Source organism: Siphateles boraxobius, unplaced genomic scaffold (assembly GCF_051911475.1).
Source record: "Siphateles boraxobius isolate OS27281-9 unplaced genomic scaffold, OSU_SipBor_1 8, whole genome shotgun sequence".
Taxonomy (NCBI): Eukaryota; Metazoa; Chordata; class Actinopteri; order Cypriniformes; family Leuciscidae; genus Siphateles; species Siphateles boraxobius.
In genome coordinates, this window is record NW_027509208.1 from 23221390 (window position 1) to 23241385 (window position 19996).

Genomic DNA, 19996 nt, shown 5'->3' on the forward strand with positions numbered 1-19996 from the left:
TAAAAGGTAGCTTCATTGTATTTTTAAGTTTTTTTTCAGAAACACAAGTATGTCCACACTTTCACTAGTGAGGGTAGATCTTGTGGCAGTGACTATGTCACCTGCCGTTGAGAAAACCCTCTCACTTGGGACTTGGGACGGAGGTGGCAGGTACTGCCAGGTAACATTTGGCCAACTTGGCTAGGTTTGGAAATATTGTTTCATTGGACCTCCACCAGTCAAGTGGGTCAGATTCCAAAGAAGTGCTTTCCTTGGCTATGTAGGCATGTACCTCCTCCTTCACCTTCTGCTTCAAATCAGTATGGTCCATCTGACTAGTTGCAAAGAGGGAGCCAAAGACTTCTGCCATGGCTGACTTCTTTGGAGGAGGTGGGGAGGATGATGTCTCAGACTCTGGCATCTCTGCAAAGGAAGTGGCCTGTGATGTTGATGGCCTGTCCTGTGTTGTCTCTGTCTCAATCTGAAGTATTATAAAACAAAGACAATGATTGGGTTTTATCAGTGACTGAACACTGTAACCGCAATATATTCAGTTTAAGACATGACAGAAGTGAGAGATTTTTTTATTAAAAAAAAAAACAACCTTAGCATTAAAGTTTCAAGTTTAATTAATTTATATAGCACATTTAAAACAGCCACAAGACTGACCAAAGTGCTGTACAACACAACTAAATGCAGATCCTAAATATACACACTTTAATACACACAAATATAATATACACATTTAAGAAAAATGTGTGTAACAAATTATTTAAAAAAAAATCAATACGCCAAAGAAAACATACGTTTTTAAAAAAGACTTAGAAATATGCATTAAATACATACCTGCTCTGTTCTGCTCATAACTTCTGTGATGAAAGCATCGAAGACATTCTGGTGATGGGCAGGATCCAAATGAGGGAGCGATTTGAACCTGGGGTCCAATGCAGTACATTTATTAAAGAAATCTTGGAGATCTGGGTCAATGTATCGGATTTGCAAGTTCTCTCTGATGGCATTTTTCATTTCCCTGACGATGGGAGCATCGTCGTCATTTTGCTCCATAGACTTCATTATCATAGTTTTGAGTGGTAGGATCATTGAAACCGACGGAGTTGTTTCTGTGCTCAAAATTGTTGTGATGGTCTTCAAAGGTTTCATAATCCTAACCACACTCTCTGCGAAGCTCACCTCCTGATCTGACAGACGTGAGCCGTCCTGCTTGTTCTTTACGGAGTTGTCTGTTAATGCTGAGTAAATTGCAACTTGTTGTTCCAAATAGCGCTCGACCATTTCGTAGCTGGAGTTCCAGCGTGTCGACACATCATGTATGAGGCTGTGTTTTGGCAAGTCGAGGGCCAGCTGTTTACGCTCCAAAACATACGCAGCCGTTGTGCTACGATGAAAAAAAGTAACAATCTTTCTGATTTTTCCTAATAATCTAGATACCTGGTTGACTGCCAGTGCTTTTTGTGCGGCTAAATTTAGGGTATGGGCAAAGCATGCTACATGCGGACCCAGCCCTGCTTCTCTGACGGCATTAACAATGTTTTTTGCATTGTCTGTGGTCACTGAAATAGTTTTTCCAGGCCTCTCTAGTTTCCACTCTGCCACGACCTCCTGTAGCTTCTCAGCTAGGTGAGTGCTTGTGTGCTGCTCATACAGGGGTCGCGTCTGTAGAACTGATGCTTTCATTTTCCAATCAGAGTCAATCAAATGAGCAGTCACCGTTAAATAGCTTTCCGTAGCACGAGAAGTCCAACCATCAGTTGTTAGTGAAACGGAGGGTGCAGCTGACAACTCGTGCTCCATCAACGTACGTGTTTGGTTGTATTTGGAAGGGACTACAGTTTGCCTCATATGTGTACGGGATGGCATGTTGTAACGAGGTTCGAGTACGTGCAGCAAATACTTGAAGCCAGGTTCCTCTACGAGTGAATACGGGCGCATTGAAGATGACATGTAAATTCCGATTGCTTCAGTGATTTTTTTGGCCTTATTTGTATGTGAGTCTAAAGGCTGGTTAAGCACTGTAGGGAGGAGGAGTTGAACAGTTTTTTTTTGTCTCGTTCCAGTGATGTTCAAATCTGGGTGATGGCGTCGGATATGCGTTAGCGTGTTAGATGTATTTCCATTCACATACCCAACAACCGCTGAACAACGCCGACACACAGTCCTCGTCTTTTCCACCACTCTCTCGCCTGTACTACTGTAACTGACTGGGAAACCGAAGTTTTCCCAAACTTGCGATCTCAAAGAAGCCGGCGGATCCTCTAACTCTTGTGGAACAGCAGATTTTCTACATGTTTTTTCTCCATCCACACATAAGGTGTAAGAGGTGGCCATAGCTGCCTTCCACACGCCATTAGGTGCTGGATGCTCCATTTCCTTTGTGGTACCCTAAAGGGGAGGCCTACGGCTCAGGTTAGAGTCCCAGCATGGAATCTAGCTGTGGTTTTAGAAGGGTTGTCACTGGCACCTTTTATAAGGTTCTATTAGTCTTGTTAGTCTCATTAGTTAATTTTATTCCACGTCATATTTAGGAGAAAATGTCCCTGCAATAACAGACCGGCTTGCACAACGTTCTTGAATTAATAATTTATGGATGCAAGTTTACTGCAACAATGGAGCTGCGAACTTTACATTCTTTTGAAAATCCAGTGTTTATTGATCATGGTAAGCGTTTATTTTCACAGTTGTAAACACGATTGCGTTCTTCCACGAGGGAGTTTTGCGTCACAGCATTTGTTTCCAGGCGGATCGTTAAAGAACACAACACGCGTCTCGCGGACATCCTGTAGAATTCATCCAGTCAGATGACTATTTCGAAACTCCTGAAGTGTTTCCAGATATGTGTGCCATATGCATCAGACGTTCAGCCAACGGTCCGTGGGCGTGACGTCTGAGGCTTAGACTACGGTTCTATAGCCTGGATCTGTCAGCCACTCCAGGGTCCAAAGTGCTCATGTCCTGAGTTGTGCCTGAGCAGCTTCACACTAGGACAGGCATTTGTCAGTATGGCGAAGTGGCTATTTAATTCCCCAAAGTGTTGTCATACGATGCAGCGCAAGTTCCCCTAAAAAAGGGAATGTTTCAGGGAATTTCTCCATGGTTCACAAGACGCTGCATCTCTTTGGCATAATTCCTGCATGACTAGGCCATTGCCCAAAGTGTCATCATACAACGCATAATCATGAATAATCATGTACCTAATACCTGAATTAATAATTACTTTACTATGAACTAATGATGAGTTAAGACATGTACTAATGAAGAACTAACCTTAACTACGACACGAGTCATATGAATTCCTGCATGAATATACCATCTTAACTACACAATAGTACATGCTTGTTAATCAACGTATTAATTAACACTTTGGGGTAAACTAAATCCAACATGCTCTAGATTAGAAGAAAGACGTATTAAAAGGACACAATGTAAAATTGTTTATAAATTTATGGATGATGGATGGATGGATGGATGGATGGATCCACAGTCTGGATGGATCATTAACAATAGATTCATACAATATGTTTTGAAAATCAAACCAAAAGTAGACGTGTGAATGTGCTTATTAGTAGTTCTCTATGTTTGTGTTTGGTCTTTGTGTGTGGCCTGTTTGTTCACGTGTTTCAAACTGTGCGTGTGTTTACATGTTCTTGTTTTGTTCTGTTTTATAGAGTTTGAATCCCTGCAGAGAGGAAATGGGGATAATAGATGTTCTGTCTAAACGTAATTACTGTCACTATGATATACTATGAACTTCTCTTTTGTTTATTGCTGAACCAGAAAAGCTTCAAAGCTTTGATCAATTTATTGTACTAGTTTTATCCTCTCTGGTTCTCTTTTGTTCTTTGTAGTAACCTTTATTGTGATGTAATAGAGACTTAATGTAGCTGTCGGGTTTCTAGAGTCACAGTCACAAACGTAGATAAATGAAGCGAATCCCTGTGGAGGAACAAAGATAAACAGGTGTTCTCTTTGAACGGCTGCCATAAAGCAAACTAATACAAACGCAGAGAGATGTTACACACAGACTGCTGTTGAAGACTGATTTCATAAAGGCTACTCTGCCTTTTGCGGTCTGTGAAAATTGCATTTTTATATGGTTCATGAATTAAGCAAAGAAATTCATCAACAAATAAAGACTTTCCAAAAGCAGTGAAGTAATTTCTGCCATCCACTTTGTATTTCTGCAGGTAAGAGTTCATCTCAGGAGTTTACAGCCGTTATTCAAGCGGTCACACCTCTACAGTCCCAACAGCAGCCCATATTCAAGCTGATCCATGCAGTCACCAAGTCCAAGTTCTGTGCACAGGTGAGAACATGAGAGGAAACTATGAAACAAAATGATAACTCTACCATTATTATCTACGCTGCAAGTGTGTATCATGTTAAAGGTCATTCACATTGCCAGCAATTGTTTTCCTGGAGGTCAAATTGTCACAGTATTGGTCAGAGTTCTTGCTTTAATGGCGGACTGAACAACTGGCTATTTTAAATCACAAATGAGTTTTACTGCAAGTAAAAATAAAAATGTCACCAAAAATAATAATAATAATAATAATAATTATATCATAATTTGCTCACCCTCATGTCGTTCCAAACCCGTATGTATATTATTTTAACCAAATATATATATATATATATATATATATATATATATATATATATATATATATATACATACATATACATTTTATTTACTCATTTTAGTTTATTTAGTTTTAATAATTTTACAAAATAGAGAAGAATTTTTTTTTATTTTTTTTTTAGTTAACGAAAATTATCTGCGGCAAAAACATAAATTCATACAGGTTTGGAATGATATGAGATTAAGTAGATGATTTTCAATCTTGGATGTGTGATTCCTTTAGCATTCTGGAGGGGAAAGGGTTGGTATATTAATTGCAGCACTGCCTAATTTATCATATGAAGAAGATTAATGATTATCAATGCATGAATCAAACTCATTTAGAATGTCCCCGATTTTTGACATGGTTTTCCACACATCATTTTTTATTATGTCCCTGTATGTGGGCAGCGACTAATCATGTGAAACAAGTCAAAAGTCTGGCTTTGCAAACACTCAGTATAATTGCGGTATCTGATAAATGGCAGATCATGTTATCTTCACTATCCTAACTCCTATTTGGTGCTCCTATCGTTAAGCTTAAATAAATAACTTTTTTCTTATCAGCAGACATCATATCGGTTTAATTTATATCATACTAAATTGTGTATAATAAGTGTCAATGATTTTAGAAACTTAATTGCATATTAGATACAATTAAATGCAATAAGTTAAACTTAAGAGTGCTTAAGCTTTATATGTAATTTCTATTTCTATTGTCTTTGAAATCAGGTTACAGTGTACTGCCAGATGGTAAACTGAAATATACTCTTAATGGAATTACAGATTAGTAATGATGAAGATTTAATTTAGTACATTTAAAATATATTCAAATTGAATGTAATATCAAATAACATACTACAGTTAAAATTATAATCAAATATTTTACTTGTGCTTTAGCATGTTAGTCAAGATACCAAAATAAACACTTCTGTAAAGCACGATAAACATTAATAAAACGTTTATTTAATATTTACTCTAAAGTTAAAATTTTACTTGGACATTATTACAAAGTGCCCTTTTTGAAAGTACTTAGGTGTCTTAAAAACATAATGAAAGTAAAATCTCTTTAAATACATTTAAGTGGCTTTTAGTGTAATTACTGTGTGAAAATATGATTTTAAGATTTGAAATACACTGGATTAGCACATTCAATACAATTAAGCACACTTCTTTTTCACAAGGGCTAACATTAGGCTTTATCTCCAAATGCTCTTAATTAACACAGTTTCTAAAAATGAAAAGTCTGTAGATCATTTCTAGTTTGTTTGGAGGCTCTCACACCTATTTTCTGCACTAATAAATGAGTATGGGATTTCTTGAGAAATGTTAATTACTTTTTGCATGTGGGCAGTAATAAATCACACCTGCACCTACATTTTTTTAGAAACAATGAATAGTCATGTTTTTCATGTGTATTGAAATGTACAGTGTAGGTCATATGTTTTAATGTGGTTTCAGATTTTAGTGCTGTGGAACTGTGAGAAGCCTCCACCACCCAGAAACAAGTGGCCCTCCATCACAACACCCTTCTCCATCATTGAGGCAAAGCGAAAGGTGAGATAGATGAAAGATGACGAAATAAAAAGAGAGAAATTCCAGGTTGCATGCAGTTGTACACTTACCCACACCTAAAAAGATTTAAAAAAAATACTTTTTATTTTAAATGCAATGTTTTTATTTGATTTTCATAAAGATGTAATTATATAAACTATAAATGTGTGCAGTTTTGGAGTTAAATTGATAATAAAATAATAATAAATAAGTGTATTAATAGTTAAGTCATTTTCAGTTAACTTCTGGCGAAAAGTTTGTACTCAAAGTATAGGTGCTTGAAGTTACACACTGTGGTTGTAAGGAATCAGAATTACCGATAACAGGACAGATGTCACAATTTGAAATCTTTAAAATGAAGAAATTGTGTTTGTAAGTGTGATATCTGCACAGCTGTGTGTGGGTGGTTATGTGAATATTCTGAAAGTATCTCATCATTTGCACCTTTCAGACTTTGTCTGCTCACCGTCTTCCCTCTTTGCACGTTTTATTCATTTACATCTTCTTGTCATGTGTTATTGGCAGATACAGTTAGCCTATGAACAAAGTTAATGTGATGGCTCACTCTGTCTCCTCACCTATCCCTTAGTTGTTTTATCTTAGATGCAAAGATGTTTACGGTTTTCAAATGGGGTGTAGAAAAAAATATTGTATAAATTATATGATTAAAGTGGTTGTTGATTGCGATTTCACTTTTTTCATTTTAAATAGTGTGTAATGTTGCTGTTGGTGCATGAACAGTATCTGCAAAGTTGCTGCGCTGAAAGTTTAACGTAAGCAGAGATATTGTCTTTTAAAAATCAGGAAGTTTAATGCCTACAAAAACGACTCGAATGGGACTACAACGATACTTCCCGGGTTTTATATGTAACTAACCCATAATCAACCCTCCCTCCGAAATATTAAAAAAAGGAGGCATGGCCATATTTCTGCGTCTTTGTCGAAGAGGAAGAGTTACAGTATAGTGGAGAGCAGTAGCCATGCCGTCGAAGGTGTGTTATTTTCACCCAGCTGTCAGGTCTTCTGTGTTCAGGCTTACTACGGACGCTGTAGTTCGTCAACAATGGCTACAATTTATGTTTGATTATGTTCCAGAAAATTACAATCGTACTTTAGCTCTCTGTGCTGCGTATTTTACGGATGACAGCTTCCAGAATCTCCAGAAATTCAATGTTACTAAAGCATGAAGCAGTTCCAACTTTAAAACCAGAGGCAGCAGTTGTTGGGCCACAACCAGTTAGTAAGACTTAATCATTTTAAATGTATTTGCATGTATAATTGTAGATGTAATGCTTTAGTTTTTATCAAGGACGTAAACAAATGCCAGCGCTGGCTTTAGTAGCCACTTAGTTATGCTATTTAGTGTGTCTATGACAAACGCGTAAAAACATTTTGGACCTGAATTTGTAATTATGTACTAATTTTGTAAATGTATTTTCCATGTATATTTATGACGTAATTTTTCGATTTGATCAAGAACGTAAACCAGTGCCAATGCTGTTTGTAGCTAGCTAGTTCTTTGCTATTTTGTGTGTATAAGACAAACGTGTATAAAGTTCAAAAAATTATATGTAATCGCAACAGCAAACTTCAGCTGCTGTTATCAGATGTTTTCACGTTCTGTTGGCATTTTAACACAGTTGCCACATGTACACCTAAAGAAAACGATACACCGAGTAAACTAAGTTTTGTGAATAGATAAACGGTTGTTAATTATATAGACAAAACAATAACTTTAAAGAACTGTATTACTCAGTAATTTATTCAGTTATATTAAACATTTAATCAGGAGAAAACCGTATCTCAAAAGCAAACAAGCAGCAGTAACATTTTCAAGTAACAGCATATCGAAATTCTTATATAATAATAGTAGAATAGACTAATAATAATGATTAAAAAAATGTACCATTCAGAAACGTTTTGTAAGAGCCGTGTTTGGGGAGGCTCTGCTCGACTCTCTTCATTGCCACTTTCTGGGTCTGATTCTGGCTCAAGCTGATGCGCAGTATTGACACCATTATTTACATTGATTTGACCGGAGCACATGGAGCTTTCGCCTGTAAAGGTAATGGGCGTGAAGTTTCCGGACTACGTGCGCTACGCAGTTTAGCCAATTGCAACACACCGGCCCAACTAACCAATCTGAGCCCATTGCCTGTTTCTGAGGGAGTGGTTTCATAGAATCAGGAAGTCAACCGGTCGTTCAAATGACAGAGGAGAAAGTGGCTTACAACAAAGGTGAAATTTATGAAAAATAAGGCTTTAAAAAATAAAAAACCACGAAGACATGTTATATTGCACCCCATAAACACAGTCATGCAAAGAAAAAAAGCAGTAAACCACCCCTTTAACTAAATTCTGCATAAAACACTGTGTGTTTATTCAACTGTGGCCACATTCAGATTTCTGGGTTTAAACTAACTTTATGCCATTGCATGTATGTGTAACGGTCTGGTAAAGCAACACGCACAAATAAGGAATACTGCAGTCTTTTATTAAATACGCAGGAGATCGTTAGAACAACACATTACAATTACACAATAACTGACAAAGAACTACATTGAACAGTGAGTATATACAGGGAAAGATATTTTTAGGGGTCTCTGAAACCATAGTGGACGTAATCCAGTGCACTCATTCAATCCCACAATAAGGAGTGTACAGCCGATGTATGCTCAACGGCTAAATAATACCCATAATGCCCACAGCTGAATCATCCATCCATTTTCCAAACCACTCGTCCAATATGGCTACAACGAAATTGTTACGAACTGCTCCGAGACAAGGTTGAGGATCCAAATGCAGTTTATTAGAGTAATCCAGAATCGTAATCAAACACAGGTAAAGGGTCAAGCACAGGAAGGCAGTCCAAAAAAACAAGTGTCAGAGGTAAAAAGGGAATCCACGAAACAGGCAAAAATCCAAGAACAAAGAGACAATGAAACCAGGGAGAAAGCTCAGAAATGCAGCGCAACAACATACAAAACTTCGCAGTGAGTGAATGAGAAAACCAGGCTTATATGGGGTGAGCTTAAAAAGATAATGAGACACAGGTGAATGTGAAAATGGATGAAGAGTCCGAGGCAGTGGGCAGTTATGGTAGATGTAGTTTGTGAGGGAATGACAATAGTCTGATGTGAAGTGCCCTCTGGTGACTCTCAAGGGCACTCCAGATGATGACCATTACATAGCCCCCCCTCAAAGGAGCGGCTTCCAGACAGTCCTAAAAATCTCAAGGAGGAAGGTGGAGCGAAGACAGACCTGGGGGCGGGATGGAGGGCCAGGGCCGTCGAGCGAAGAGGGCCTGGAGGCTGAGGCGGAGCAAGCGTCCAGGGCTGAACAGGCATTCAGGGCGGAGCAGGCTGTGCAGGCGCCAGCGGTTCAGGGGACCAGAGCGGATCTGACGCTTCAAGGGGCCAGGGTGGATCCGACGTTTCAGGGGGCCAGGGCGGATAGAGGTAGAGGCGCCCATCTTATCCGAAGACACTGGCACAGACACCGGCTCAGACTCAGGAACAGGGTCAGACTCAGGAACAGGCGGCCTGGCGACGGCCATCTTGTCTGAGGCGAACTCTCTGGTGTGGCGGCGGCCGTCTTGGCCGGAGATGAACTCTCAGGGGTGGCAGCCAACTTGGGTAAGAGCTCGTGGGCTGGAGCCGATGTGTGCTGCCCACTCACACAAAATAGCTGTGGCCACTACGATCAGTGCTGCATCTTCCAGAGCTGACTCAGCCGCAGCGGCAGAAGACACAGGCATGACGTGAACAGTCTCTGGCTGGGCAAGTGTGACATGAACAGTCTCTAGCGCGGCAGACGTGACGTAAACAGTCTCTGGCGCAGCAGACGTGACGAAGCTCAGGCTCAGTAGGACTGACGTGAAGAAGCTCAGGCTCGGCAGGACTGATGTGAAGAAGCTCAGGCTCGGCCAAGCACCGTGGGCACTGGATCGTGGTGTGTGGTGCCTCTCCCCAAAAAAAACGTTTAGGGGACATGCCTCCTCAACCTCACCAACCGTATAATCCAAAAATTCAATGATGGACCCTCGAGGACCATCACGGATAAGCTTAGTCTGATAATAATCGTTGAGTCCGTAACAAAGGAAGTCAATAAGGGCAAAATTAGGAAAGTCTGTGAAATGTGCAAGGTCTAGGAAATCTCGGGTGTGGTCCTCGAGGGATTTGTTTCCTTGCTGTAAACTGATGAGTTGTACTGCTGGATCCATAAGGGTGAAGTTTTCTGTTACGAACTGCTCCGAGACAAGGTTGAGGATCCAAATGCAGTTTATTAGAGTAATCCAGAATCGTAATCAATCACGGGCAAAGGGTCAAGCATAGGAAGGCAGTCCAAACAAACAAACAAACAAAAAAAACAAAAAAAAAAAAGGGCAGGGGTCAGAGGCAAAAAGGGAATCCACGAAACAGGCAAAAATCCAAGAACCAAGAGACAATGAAACCAGGGAGAATGCTCAGAAATGCAGCGCAACAATATACAAAACTTCGCAGTGAGTGAATGAGCAAACCAGTCTTATTATGGGTGAGCTAACCAAGATAATGAGACACAGGTGAATGTGATAATGGCAGAAGAGTCAGGGCAGTGAGTTATGGTAGATGTAGTTTGTGAGGGAGTGACAATAGTCTGATGTGGAGTGCCCTCTGGTGGCTCTCAAGGGCACTCCAGCTGGTGACCGTAACAGTAATATCATACAGGTATAAGTGCCTTTTTAATTGATTATTATATTGTTTGGTTAATGTTTATACATAGTTTCCATGACAGAGTTCAAGATACATCTTTTCATCGCACTATTGGAGCTGCCAGTTTGCTAAGTTTTAAATGATATTAAACAGCAAGCACAAACTATACAAAGTGGCATCCCTTCTGGTGCACTCAGTGTCCGAATTCACTCACTCGTTTTCATTCCCTCCTTCAAGTGGACTATATTAGTTGAGTAATGTAGGGAATAGTGAATGAGGGGGCGATTTTGAACACAGCCAGGGATCAGAAACCTAAGAAACAGAAACTAAACAGAGCAGAGAAACACTAACTAAGGGAAACACAACAGAACATCAAAATAAGAGTCCAGGAGCGTGACAGTATGTATACATTTCTGTGTTCCAGAGAAATCAAAAAATAAAATAGAATCAAAAGCTTGCACAATTCTGATATACAGTACATCCAGCAGCAGAAATCTCCGGAATCCCAATTTAAAACCTGAAAATATATAGCTGCCTTAATCCTTGACAACCCCTTATTTAGCCAATAAGACACAGATAATACATGTATTGGACATACATTGGACACAGAACAGATACTATATGGACAAAAGTATTGAGACACCTGACCATTACACCAGCAAGGACTGTAATGACATTGTATTCTAAATACATAGACATTAATATGGAGTTGGTCCCCCCTTTAGAGCCATAACAGCTTCCATTTTTTTTTTTTTTGGAAGGTAGATAAGTAGGTACTAGGTACATAAGATTTTTGGAGTGTTACTTTGGGAATTTTTGCTCATTCATCCAGTAGAGCAATTGTAGAGGTCAGGCAATGATGTTAGACAAAAAGGTCTGACTCGAAGTCTCCGTTCCAGTTCATTCCAAAGGTGTTGGGTGGGTCAGGGCTCTGTGCAGGGAAGTCAAATTCTTCCACACCAAACTCATTCAACCATGTCTATGACTGGTTTCACTTTATTTTGATGGTCCCTGTAAGACATACTGCTGACTATAAGTAACGTTGCACCTACATTTCTACTAACTCTCATTAGAGTGTTAGTAGAGTATTAGTAGATAATAAGTTGATATACAGTGGGAATAGAAAAGAATCCCCCCCCCCCCCCTTTAAAATAATCACATTTTGTTGCTTTGCAGCCTAAAATTAAGACAGACACAGTTTTTTTTTTCATTCAGCTGTATTTACTCAGTGCAACTTATAACATCCAAGTGAAAGATATAACACCAACATATCAGAAAAAATTCAAAAAATCAAAAAACATAATCACTGAGTTGGAAAACGGATCACCCCTTTGTTTCAGTATTTTGTTGAACCACCTTTTGCTTTAATTACAACCTTTAGTCTGTTGGGATATGTCTCTACTAACTTTGCACATCTAGACGTTGCAATATTTGACCACTCTTCTTTGCAGAACTGCTCAAGTTCAGTTAAATTTGATGGTGACCGTTTGTGGACTGCTGTTTAAGTCATTCCACAGATTTTCAATGGGGTTTAAGTCTGGGCTCTGACTAGGCCATGCAAGGACATTCACCTTTTTCTCCTTCAACCACTGTGTGGTCAGTTTTGCTGTGTGCTTTGGGTCATTGTCATGTTGGAAGGTAAATCTTCTTCCCATTGACAACTTTCTGGCAGAGAGCAGCAGATTTTCCTCAAGAATTTGACGGTATTTTGCCCCATCGATTTTTCCTTCTATCCTGACTAGTGCTCCAGTCCCTGCTGCAGAGAAACAACCCCATAACATGATATTACCACCTCCATGCTTTACTGTAGGAATGGTGTTATTTGGATGGTGAGCTGTATTGGATTTTCGCCAGACATATCGTTTGGCGTTGAGGCCAAATAATTCAATTTTAGTCTCATCTGACCATAACACCTTTTTCCACGTGGCCTTAGAATCTTCAAGGTGTGTTTTGGCAAAGCTCAGTCGTGACTGCATGTGGCCTTTCTTAAGGAGTGGCTTTTTTCTTGCAACCCTCCCACACAAGCCACATTTGTGGAGAATTTGTGATATTGTTGTCACATGCACACAATGACCACTCTTTGTCATGAATTCCTGCAACTGCTTCAGAGTTGCTGTAGGCCTCTTGGTAGCCTCTCTGACCAGTTTTCTCCTGGCTCTTTCATCCAGTTTGGAGCGAGGTCCTGACCCAGGGAGGGTCTGTGTTGTACCAAATACCTTCCACTTCTTAATAATAGACTTCACTGTGCTTCTAGGCACTGATAAAGCCTTTGACATTTTTTTGTATCCATCTCCTGACTTGTGCCTGTCCACAACTTTATCCCAGAGATCTTTTGACAATGCCTTGCCACCCATAGTTGATTGTTTTCTTCAGTTGCACTACCAAGGACTGAAATGCTTCAGGAAAAGCTTGTTTCATGCTGAGCTAATCAAAATGACCACAGCTGATCACATTTGTAAGTCAATTGGCTTAGTGTGCTATTGAGAAGGTGATTAACTACACCTGGTTGGGTTTAGAAGTCATTTTTAGAAGGGGGGTGATTTTTTTCCAACTCAGTGATTCTGTTTATTAATTTGTAAAAAAAAAAATCTGACAAGTTGGTATTATATCTTTCACTTGGATGTTATAAGTTGTAAATACAGCTGAATAAAACAAAAATTATTTTTGTCCGTTTTCATTTCAGGCTGCAAAGCAACAAAATGTGATTATTTTAAAGGGGGTGATTCTTTTCTATACCCACTGTATACCTGCAAAGTTACTTAAAGTCAACAGAATGTCCGTTTGGGAGCATCACAATTAAAGAGTTTGCAGATATTAAGCAAACAGTCTACTGATACTCTAATGAGAGTTAGTTGACATGTTCTGTAGTTGCAACGTTACTTTTAGTTACTAGAATGTTCAAAAGGGACCATCAAAATAAAGTGTTACCCTATGACCTTGATTTTTGCACTGGGGCACAGTCATGCTGGAATAGAAAAGGGCCTTCCTCAAACTGTTTCCACAAAGTTGGAAGCATAGCATTGTCCAAAATGTCTTAAAGGTGACATATTATGCCCCTTTTCACAAGATGTAATATAAATACATGGTGTCCCAAGAATGTGTCTGAAATTTCAGCTCAAAATACCCCCCACATCATTTATTATAGCTTGTCAAAATTGCCCCTTTTTGGGTTAGAGCAAAAACACACCATTTGTATGTGTGTCCCTTTAAATGCAAATGAGCTGCTGCTCCCCACCCCCGTTCAGAAGAGGGCCGATCCTTTACACAAGCTTTGGATACTCCGGCAATAAAAAAACACCTGAATAATCTCATTCATCCAAAATCTCAGAAATAAGCAGTAGCGGATTGAGTGCAGTCTTACAGAGAGACTCAGGAAGATTATACATTTATGTAGTTGTTGTGGAGTTACATTGATTCATCTCATCGACTTGCATGTACCGTCATGTTTAACTTTTACACAAGTTGGCACAGTTCCCTGAGATATTTATTAGACAGTTGTGACATTTTTTGCTCGTCTGTGCAGCCGACGACAGAACAGTTTGCATGCTTTGCTGGAATTTTTACCATTGCGTTAGAACTGGTTACACTGTTGTCGCTTCCTAAGTCAGAAGGGGAGCGAAATCTGATCGGCTTATTTTTTGACATGCTTGCAGAGAAAGGCTTACCAAAACAAAGTTTCTGGCTCGACATTTTTCATGTTTTCTGGGTTGATAGATGCACCGGTACCCCAATTATAGCACTTATAAAAGTCAGATTTTCATTATATATTCCGTTTAAGATGCTGTGGCCCCATTGAAGATTACCCGTGAAACCCCTAGTCCAACCCATGACAAACAGGCCCAAACCAAAAACTTTACAGCTGGCACAATGCAGCAAGGCAGGTACTCCTGGCAACCGCCAAACTCAGGCTTCCAATTTCCAACAATACCACTTACAGTTGACTATGGAATATCTAGCAGGGATGAAATTTCAAGAACTGACATATTAAAAATGTGGCATCATATCACAGTACCATGCTTGAATTCACTGAGCTCTTCAGAACGACCCTTTTTCCCCCAAAAAATGTTTGTAAATGCAGACTGCATGGCTAGGTACTTGATTTTATACACCTGTGGCAATAGGTCTGATTGAAACACCTGAATTCAAGATTGAATGTGTCCCAATATTTTTGTCGATATATATATTTATCAGTGCACCACCTTCTCATAAATTTGTGTAAATTTCTCAATCTAACAGTTTGTTTTTGTACTATACTGCAACCTGAAACCACACTACGATCTCTGTAAAGCCTATGATAATTCAATTACATTTATTTAGAGTTTGTAGTTATGCAAGACTAAAAAGTAGTGGTTTTTCATATTAGACTCTAGATTCTATTTTGTTGTTTGTTGATCAACATCTGAACTGAAAAATAACACATTTTCAAACTGATCATCAAATTCAGGTTGACTAAAGCCTCTTTCTATCAGCACTGCATGTCTGCCATAGCAACCATGATCAGCTGCATCTTTTACCTTGGAGATGAATTAATTAATGATTTAATAAATATATATGTAGATAATAAATACAGCAGGTATAACCCTTAGGTATGATATAAATAAGAATGTTAGCTAGATATACATGTATAAGGTATCATCAGGTTTCTTAAACACTCCTACCATTCTTTCCACGTCCATTTGCCAAAGGTTTGCAGGGTTAGTTGCATCAAATCTATAAAAGATAATGAGAATCACATCTGCACACATCTGTTATTGTAGTATGAATGATTTCCTGCTATTAAAACGGCCTGTAAAAATGTATTCAAGCTGCAAATTGGACCAGACATTATGCAGTTAGTCAAAAGTTTGGCTATGGGAGACTAAGCAGCCTCTAGTCAGAGAGGAGAAACACCAGAGGAGTAAGTTCAAGGGTCATCTAGACCACTTCAAATTGCTTTTCCATTGGGGAACTGAAAAGATCTGAAGTGCACACGTCAATGACCCAACAAAACAATTCATCATCTCAAGAGATTCATTATGAGACTGACATTTCAATTATCATCGTCATGACAGGAAGATCTGAGTATCATTCGTCAAGATGCTAACAGCTTTTTGATTTTACATTAATGAATTTTACTCCATATAGTTTACAGGAGGTTTTTTTTATATATATATTTTTTATTATTTACAACATTTAAAAATGTATTTCACAAAATGTAAATAAGGTGTACAGGTACTGGGTAAGCTTTTCAGTGTAAGCATAATAACAGTGTAAATACATTAATATTACTAAATGCATGTTATTGTAGGCCAGGCTTAAAGTGCAACCCTCAGTTTTAAATAATATGTAATACATCATATGTAAGATTCATTCAATTCAATTCAATTCAAATTTATTTGTATAGCGCTTTTCACAATACTTAATGTTTCAAAGCAGCTTTACAGAATGTGCATTTCAGAAATGTACATAGAAAAAAAATAAAGTTAGTTAATCATGTAGTAATTTTGGGCATAACATATCGCCGGCGTTGAGTTGTCTCTTCACAGGCGCCGAGTCGTCTCTTCACAGGCGTTTAGTCATCTTATCGCAGGTGTTGGGGCATCTGAGGTCTCCGTGAGAGGCTGCATACAAAACGGAGCTGATGAACGCTATTTACCTCGGGACTAGCGTCCCGAGATAACAGCAGAAAAGCAGATGGGAGATAATTAGCATAGCTGCTGTTCATAATATTAATAATATTAAGAGTCAGTATATATATATATATATATATATATATATATATATATATATATATATATATTAGTGGTGGGCCGCTATCGGCGTTAACGTGCTGCGTTAACGTGAGACTCTTATAGGGCGATAAAAAAAATATCGCCGTTAATCTATTCTCAAAGTTGGGTTGGGAGCTGGGTCTATACTACGCAAGCTATGATGACTTTCACCTTGATAGTTTAGCGCGAATGTATACCTAGGCGAATTGCACTGTAGGGGGTAGGGATGGGAATTGAAAACCGGTTCCACTCGAGAACCGGTTCTAAGTTTTACGAACCATCGATATTGTATGCCCTCGACATTAACGATTCCTCTTATCAATGCTCCTGCTCTGAGTCCCAGTCATAATATACAGACCGCGAACTCACAACTTTCCTTTTTGTCCTTTATCGGGCACTATAGCGCGACGTCCTATAACGTTACGCATCTGTGCGTCATTCATGATGTTAGAGCAGAGGAGGTAAACATGGAGGAGTGGAAAAGACGATCTAATGTTTGGCTTTATTTTATTAAACGAGACAAATTATGCTGTTTCCTGTTTGCAATAACAGGGTTTTTCCTGCATTGAATTTTTTTTAGCACCCACCAAAGCTAATTTTTGTCCCGACAAAGTCTTATTTGATCAGTGAGTAATGTAGATGAACTGCTGCACTTGTGGCAGGGCACATGTTTAACTGAAATAACGAGCAGAGAGAGAGACCTGGTCGCGCGCGCGCACTCTCTCACTTCGAAGCCAGGCGAAAGTGTAAACAAGACTTCACCATCTCCACACTAAGCGCTGTCTTGCTCTCTCTCCTTCACACATATTAACCAAAATAAATCGACACGATGTTAAAGGGTCGGAAAACCAAAGTTTCATGTGGAGCTTTCAGAGATTTTGTTTTCCTGAATTACCGCTGGGTGTGAATTGTGCTAAAATCAGTTACCTTATCTTCTCTGAAAAGCATTCCGCACATTCAGCTGACAATCTCAAGTACCACCTAAACGCAAAGCATCCCTTAGCTCGGGGGTAGGCAAGTTCGGTCCTAAAGAGTCGCTGTCCTACAGGTTTAGCTCCAACACTGAAAATAATCCTCACCTGCCTATAGCTTTAGTAATCCTGAAGACATTGATTAGCTTGTTCAGGTGTGTTTGATTAGGGTTGGAACTAAATTCTGCAGGACAGCGGCTCTCTAGGAATGAACTTGCCTATCCCTCCCTTAGCTAACGCGGTAGATGCCGGGCCAAGCACTGATGTAGCGCAGGAGAAGAGTCGTCGTCAAACTACTATGTTTGAGTGCAACCGAGGTAAGCCCGTCAGCACAGCTCTATCAGTTAGTAAACACAAGTACATCTGATTGAACATAATTTATTTTCATCACCAATTATCATAGTAGAACAGCTTTCTCAAGCAGTTTGTGATGCATTTTGGAAATCGATGATAAGCCCCTGGTCTAATGCGCCACCTGGCTTGAGAAACCCGTTCTCAAAGACTTACTTTTAGTCATTATTTGGGTAGCACACATATTCTGAATGCCTTCGGCAGAATTCAAATGAGCCATTTTAATCTAGATTAATCTAGATTAATTCCAAGATTACAGTGAGATTAATCTAGAATGTATCTATGCCCACCACTATATCTATCTATCTATCTATCTATATATATATCTATATATATATATATATATATATATATATATATATATATATATATATATATCCACCTGAAGAAAAAAAACCTTCCCTAATTTTAGTTAAAGTTTAGTCTTCGTTGATGGTTTTTAAAAGTATCTAGATCAGAATTAATTTGTCAAAAAAGTGTGAAATAGATAATAATTTTAATCAAAAGCATTTGTCAAAATTAAATCATATTGTGACTAATAAGCTATCAAACACCACATCCAAATCATAACACGCTTTTATCTGAGTCCTGATCAAGATAAATTGGAATTGTTTAATATTGAGATAAAATCTTAATAGAGAAACATGCACTTGGTTTTCACTAGAACTGCGATCACGAGAGGGTCATGAAAGGGAGAGAGTTCATCCCAGAGGCGAATTGTGATGGCAATATCTGAAATCCTTGTCCTTGTGGGGACATTGTTTGGTCCCCATGAGGACAACAGCTTATAAATCATGCTAAGTGATGTATTGTGTGCGGGCGTGTGTATATGTCCTGTGGCACATTAGACATGTCTGAAGTCTTATTAGACATGTCTGATGTCTTAAACAGGGATGCGTTTCCCAAAAGCATTGTTAGCCAACTATGGTCTCAAGTTCCGTTAAATTGTGTTTGTAACAACAGAAATTGGTGGTTAGTGAAAAACATAAAGGTTTTCCAATTGAGTGTAAATGGTATTTACAGTTTAAACTGTTAGAATAATACAAAAATATATATAAATATTGGAAACAAACACAATTAATTATTAATGTTTAACAATGTTTAAATAAGAATCAAACAAAAACACCAATCTCCCCCTCACACATAAGAACAATTAACTGTGCCTTCTATTGGAAAGACATATTCAAAAATGGTGGCATTTACTGTGTGTAACTGTTTGTTTGGTTTAAAACAAATGGTTTTGTCTGTTTGGTATGGGAAAATGTTCTAGTACGCAAATATGACAATTTATATTATGAAAGTGGTTAATTGAAAACAATAAAAATTTAACATGGTTACCGGTCTTGTTTGAGTTCTTAAAACAATACATAAATCAACATAGTGAAATGAATGACTCCGTAAATGTAAAAAAGGGCATGGTGAGGACAGGAACAACACTAAACAATACACAATCACACACACACACACACACACACACAGTGACACAAACATATCTGCGTTTACTGGCGTTCAAATTTGAGCAAAACAGATAATGTGTTATGATGATGTTAGTAAGAAAAGTGTATGCATTTATGTTCTCAGTCCAGTGTCATAATAAGAGTATTTTTACAAAATAAGAGTCTCTAGTCACAGTGTGACACCAATGTTTCAGGGCTTCTTCAAAACTACTAGTCTGTTTTTAAAATATGTAATATTGACCATCTCTACAATAATATATATATATATATATATATATATATATATATATATATATATATATATATATATATATATAGGAGAAGAGAAGCAGGAGAAGAGGCGAGGAAACCGTAAAGGGCAAACAGTCCCTGTGGAAGATTATGTGAGCTTTACAGTTAAATAAACCGTGTCTTGAGGGAAAAGGAGTGATATCAGAGGAAGGAGCCATGTGTCAACAAAGACAGCTGGCCTCCCAGATAACTACATAGTCCTTTCCATAATATATATGAGAAAAAACTCGGAATGAAAAATGCAGTGATATGCATATTATTTGCTCGGTTCACAGCATTTTTTTGGTAATGCACATTCAATGGAATTCTATGACAG

At 38.6% G+C, this 19996-nt stretch overlaps 1 protein-coding gene across 1 annotated transcript in view; it reads left to right on the plus strand.

Annotated features, from left to right (window-relative positions):
* Nucleotides 1-19996, plus strand: part of LOC143729262 (exostosin-1) — a 494506-nt gene that overhangs the window by 435343 nt on the left and 39167 nt on the right. Inside the window, exons 7-8 of the mRNA XM_077220443.1 lie at nt 4182-4300; nt 6077-6172. Of these exons, the coding sequence (XP_077076558.1) occupies nt 4182-4300; nt 6077-6172 (215 nt within the window). The remainder of the gene's footprint in view (nt 1-4181; nt 4301-6076; nt 6173-19996) is intronic.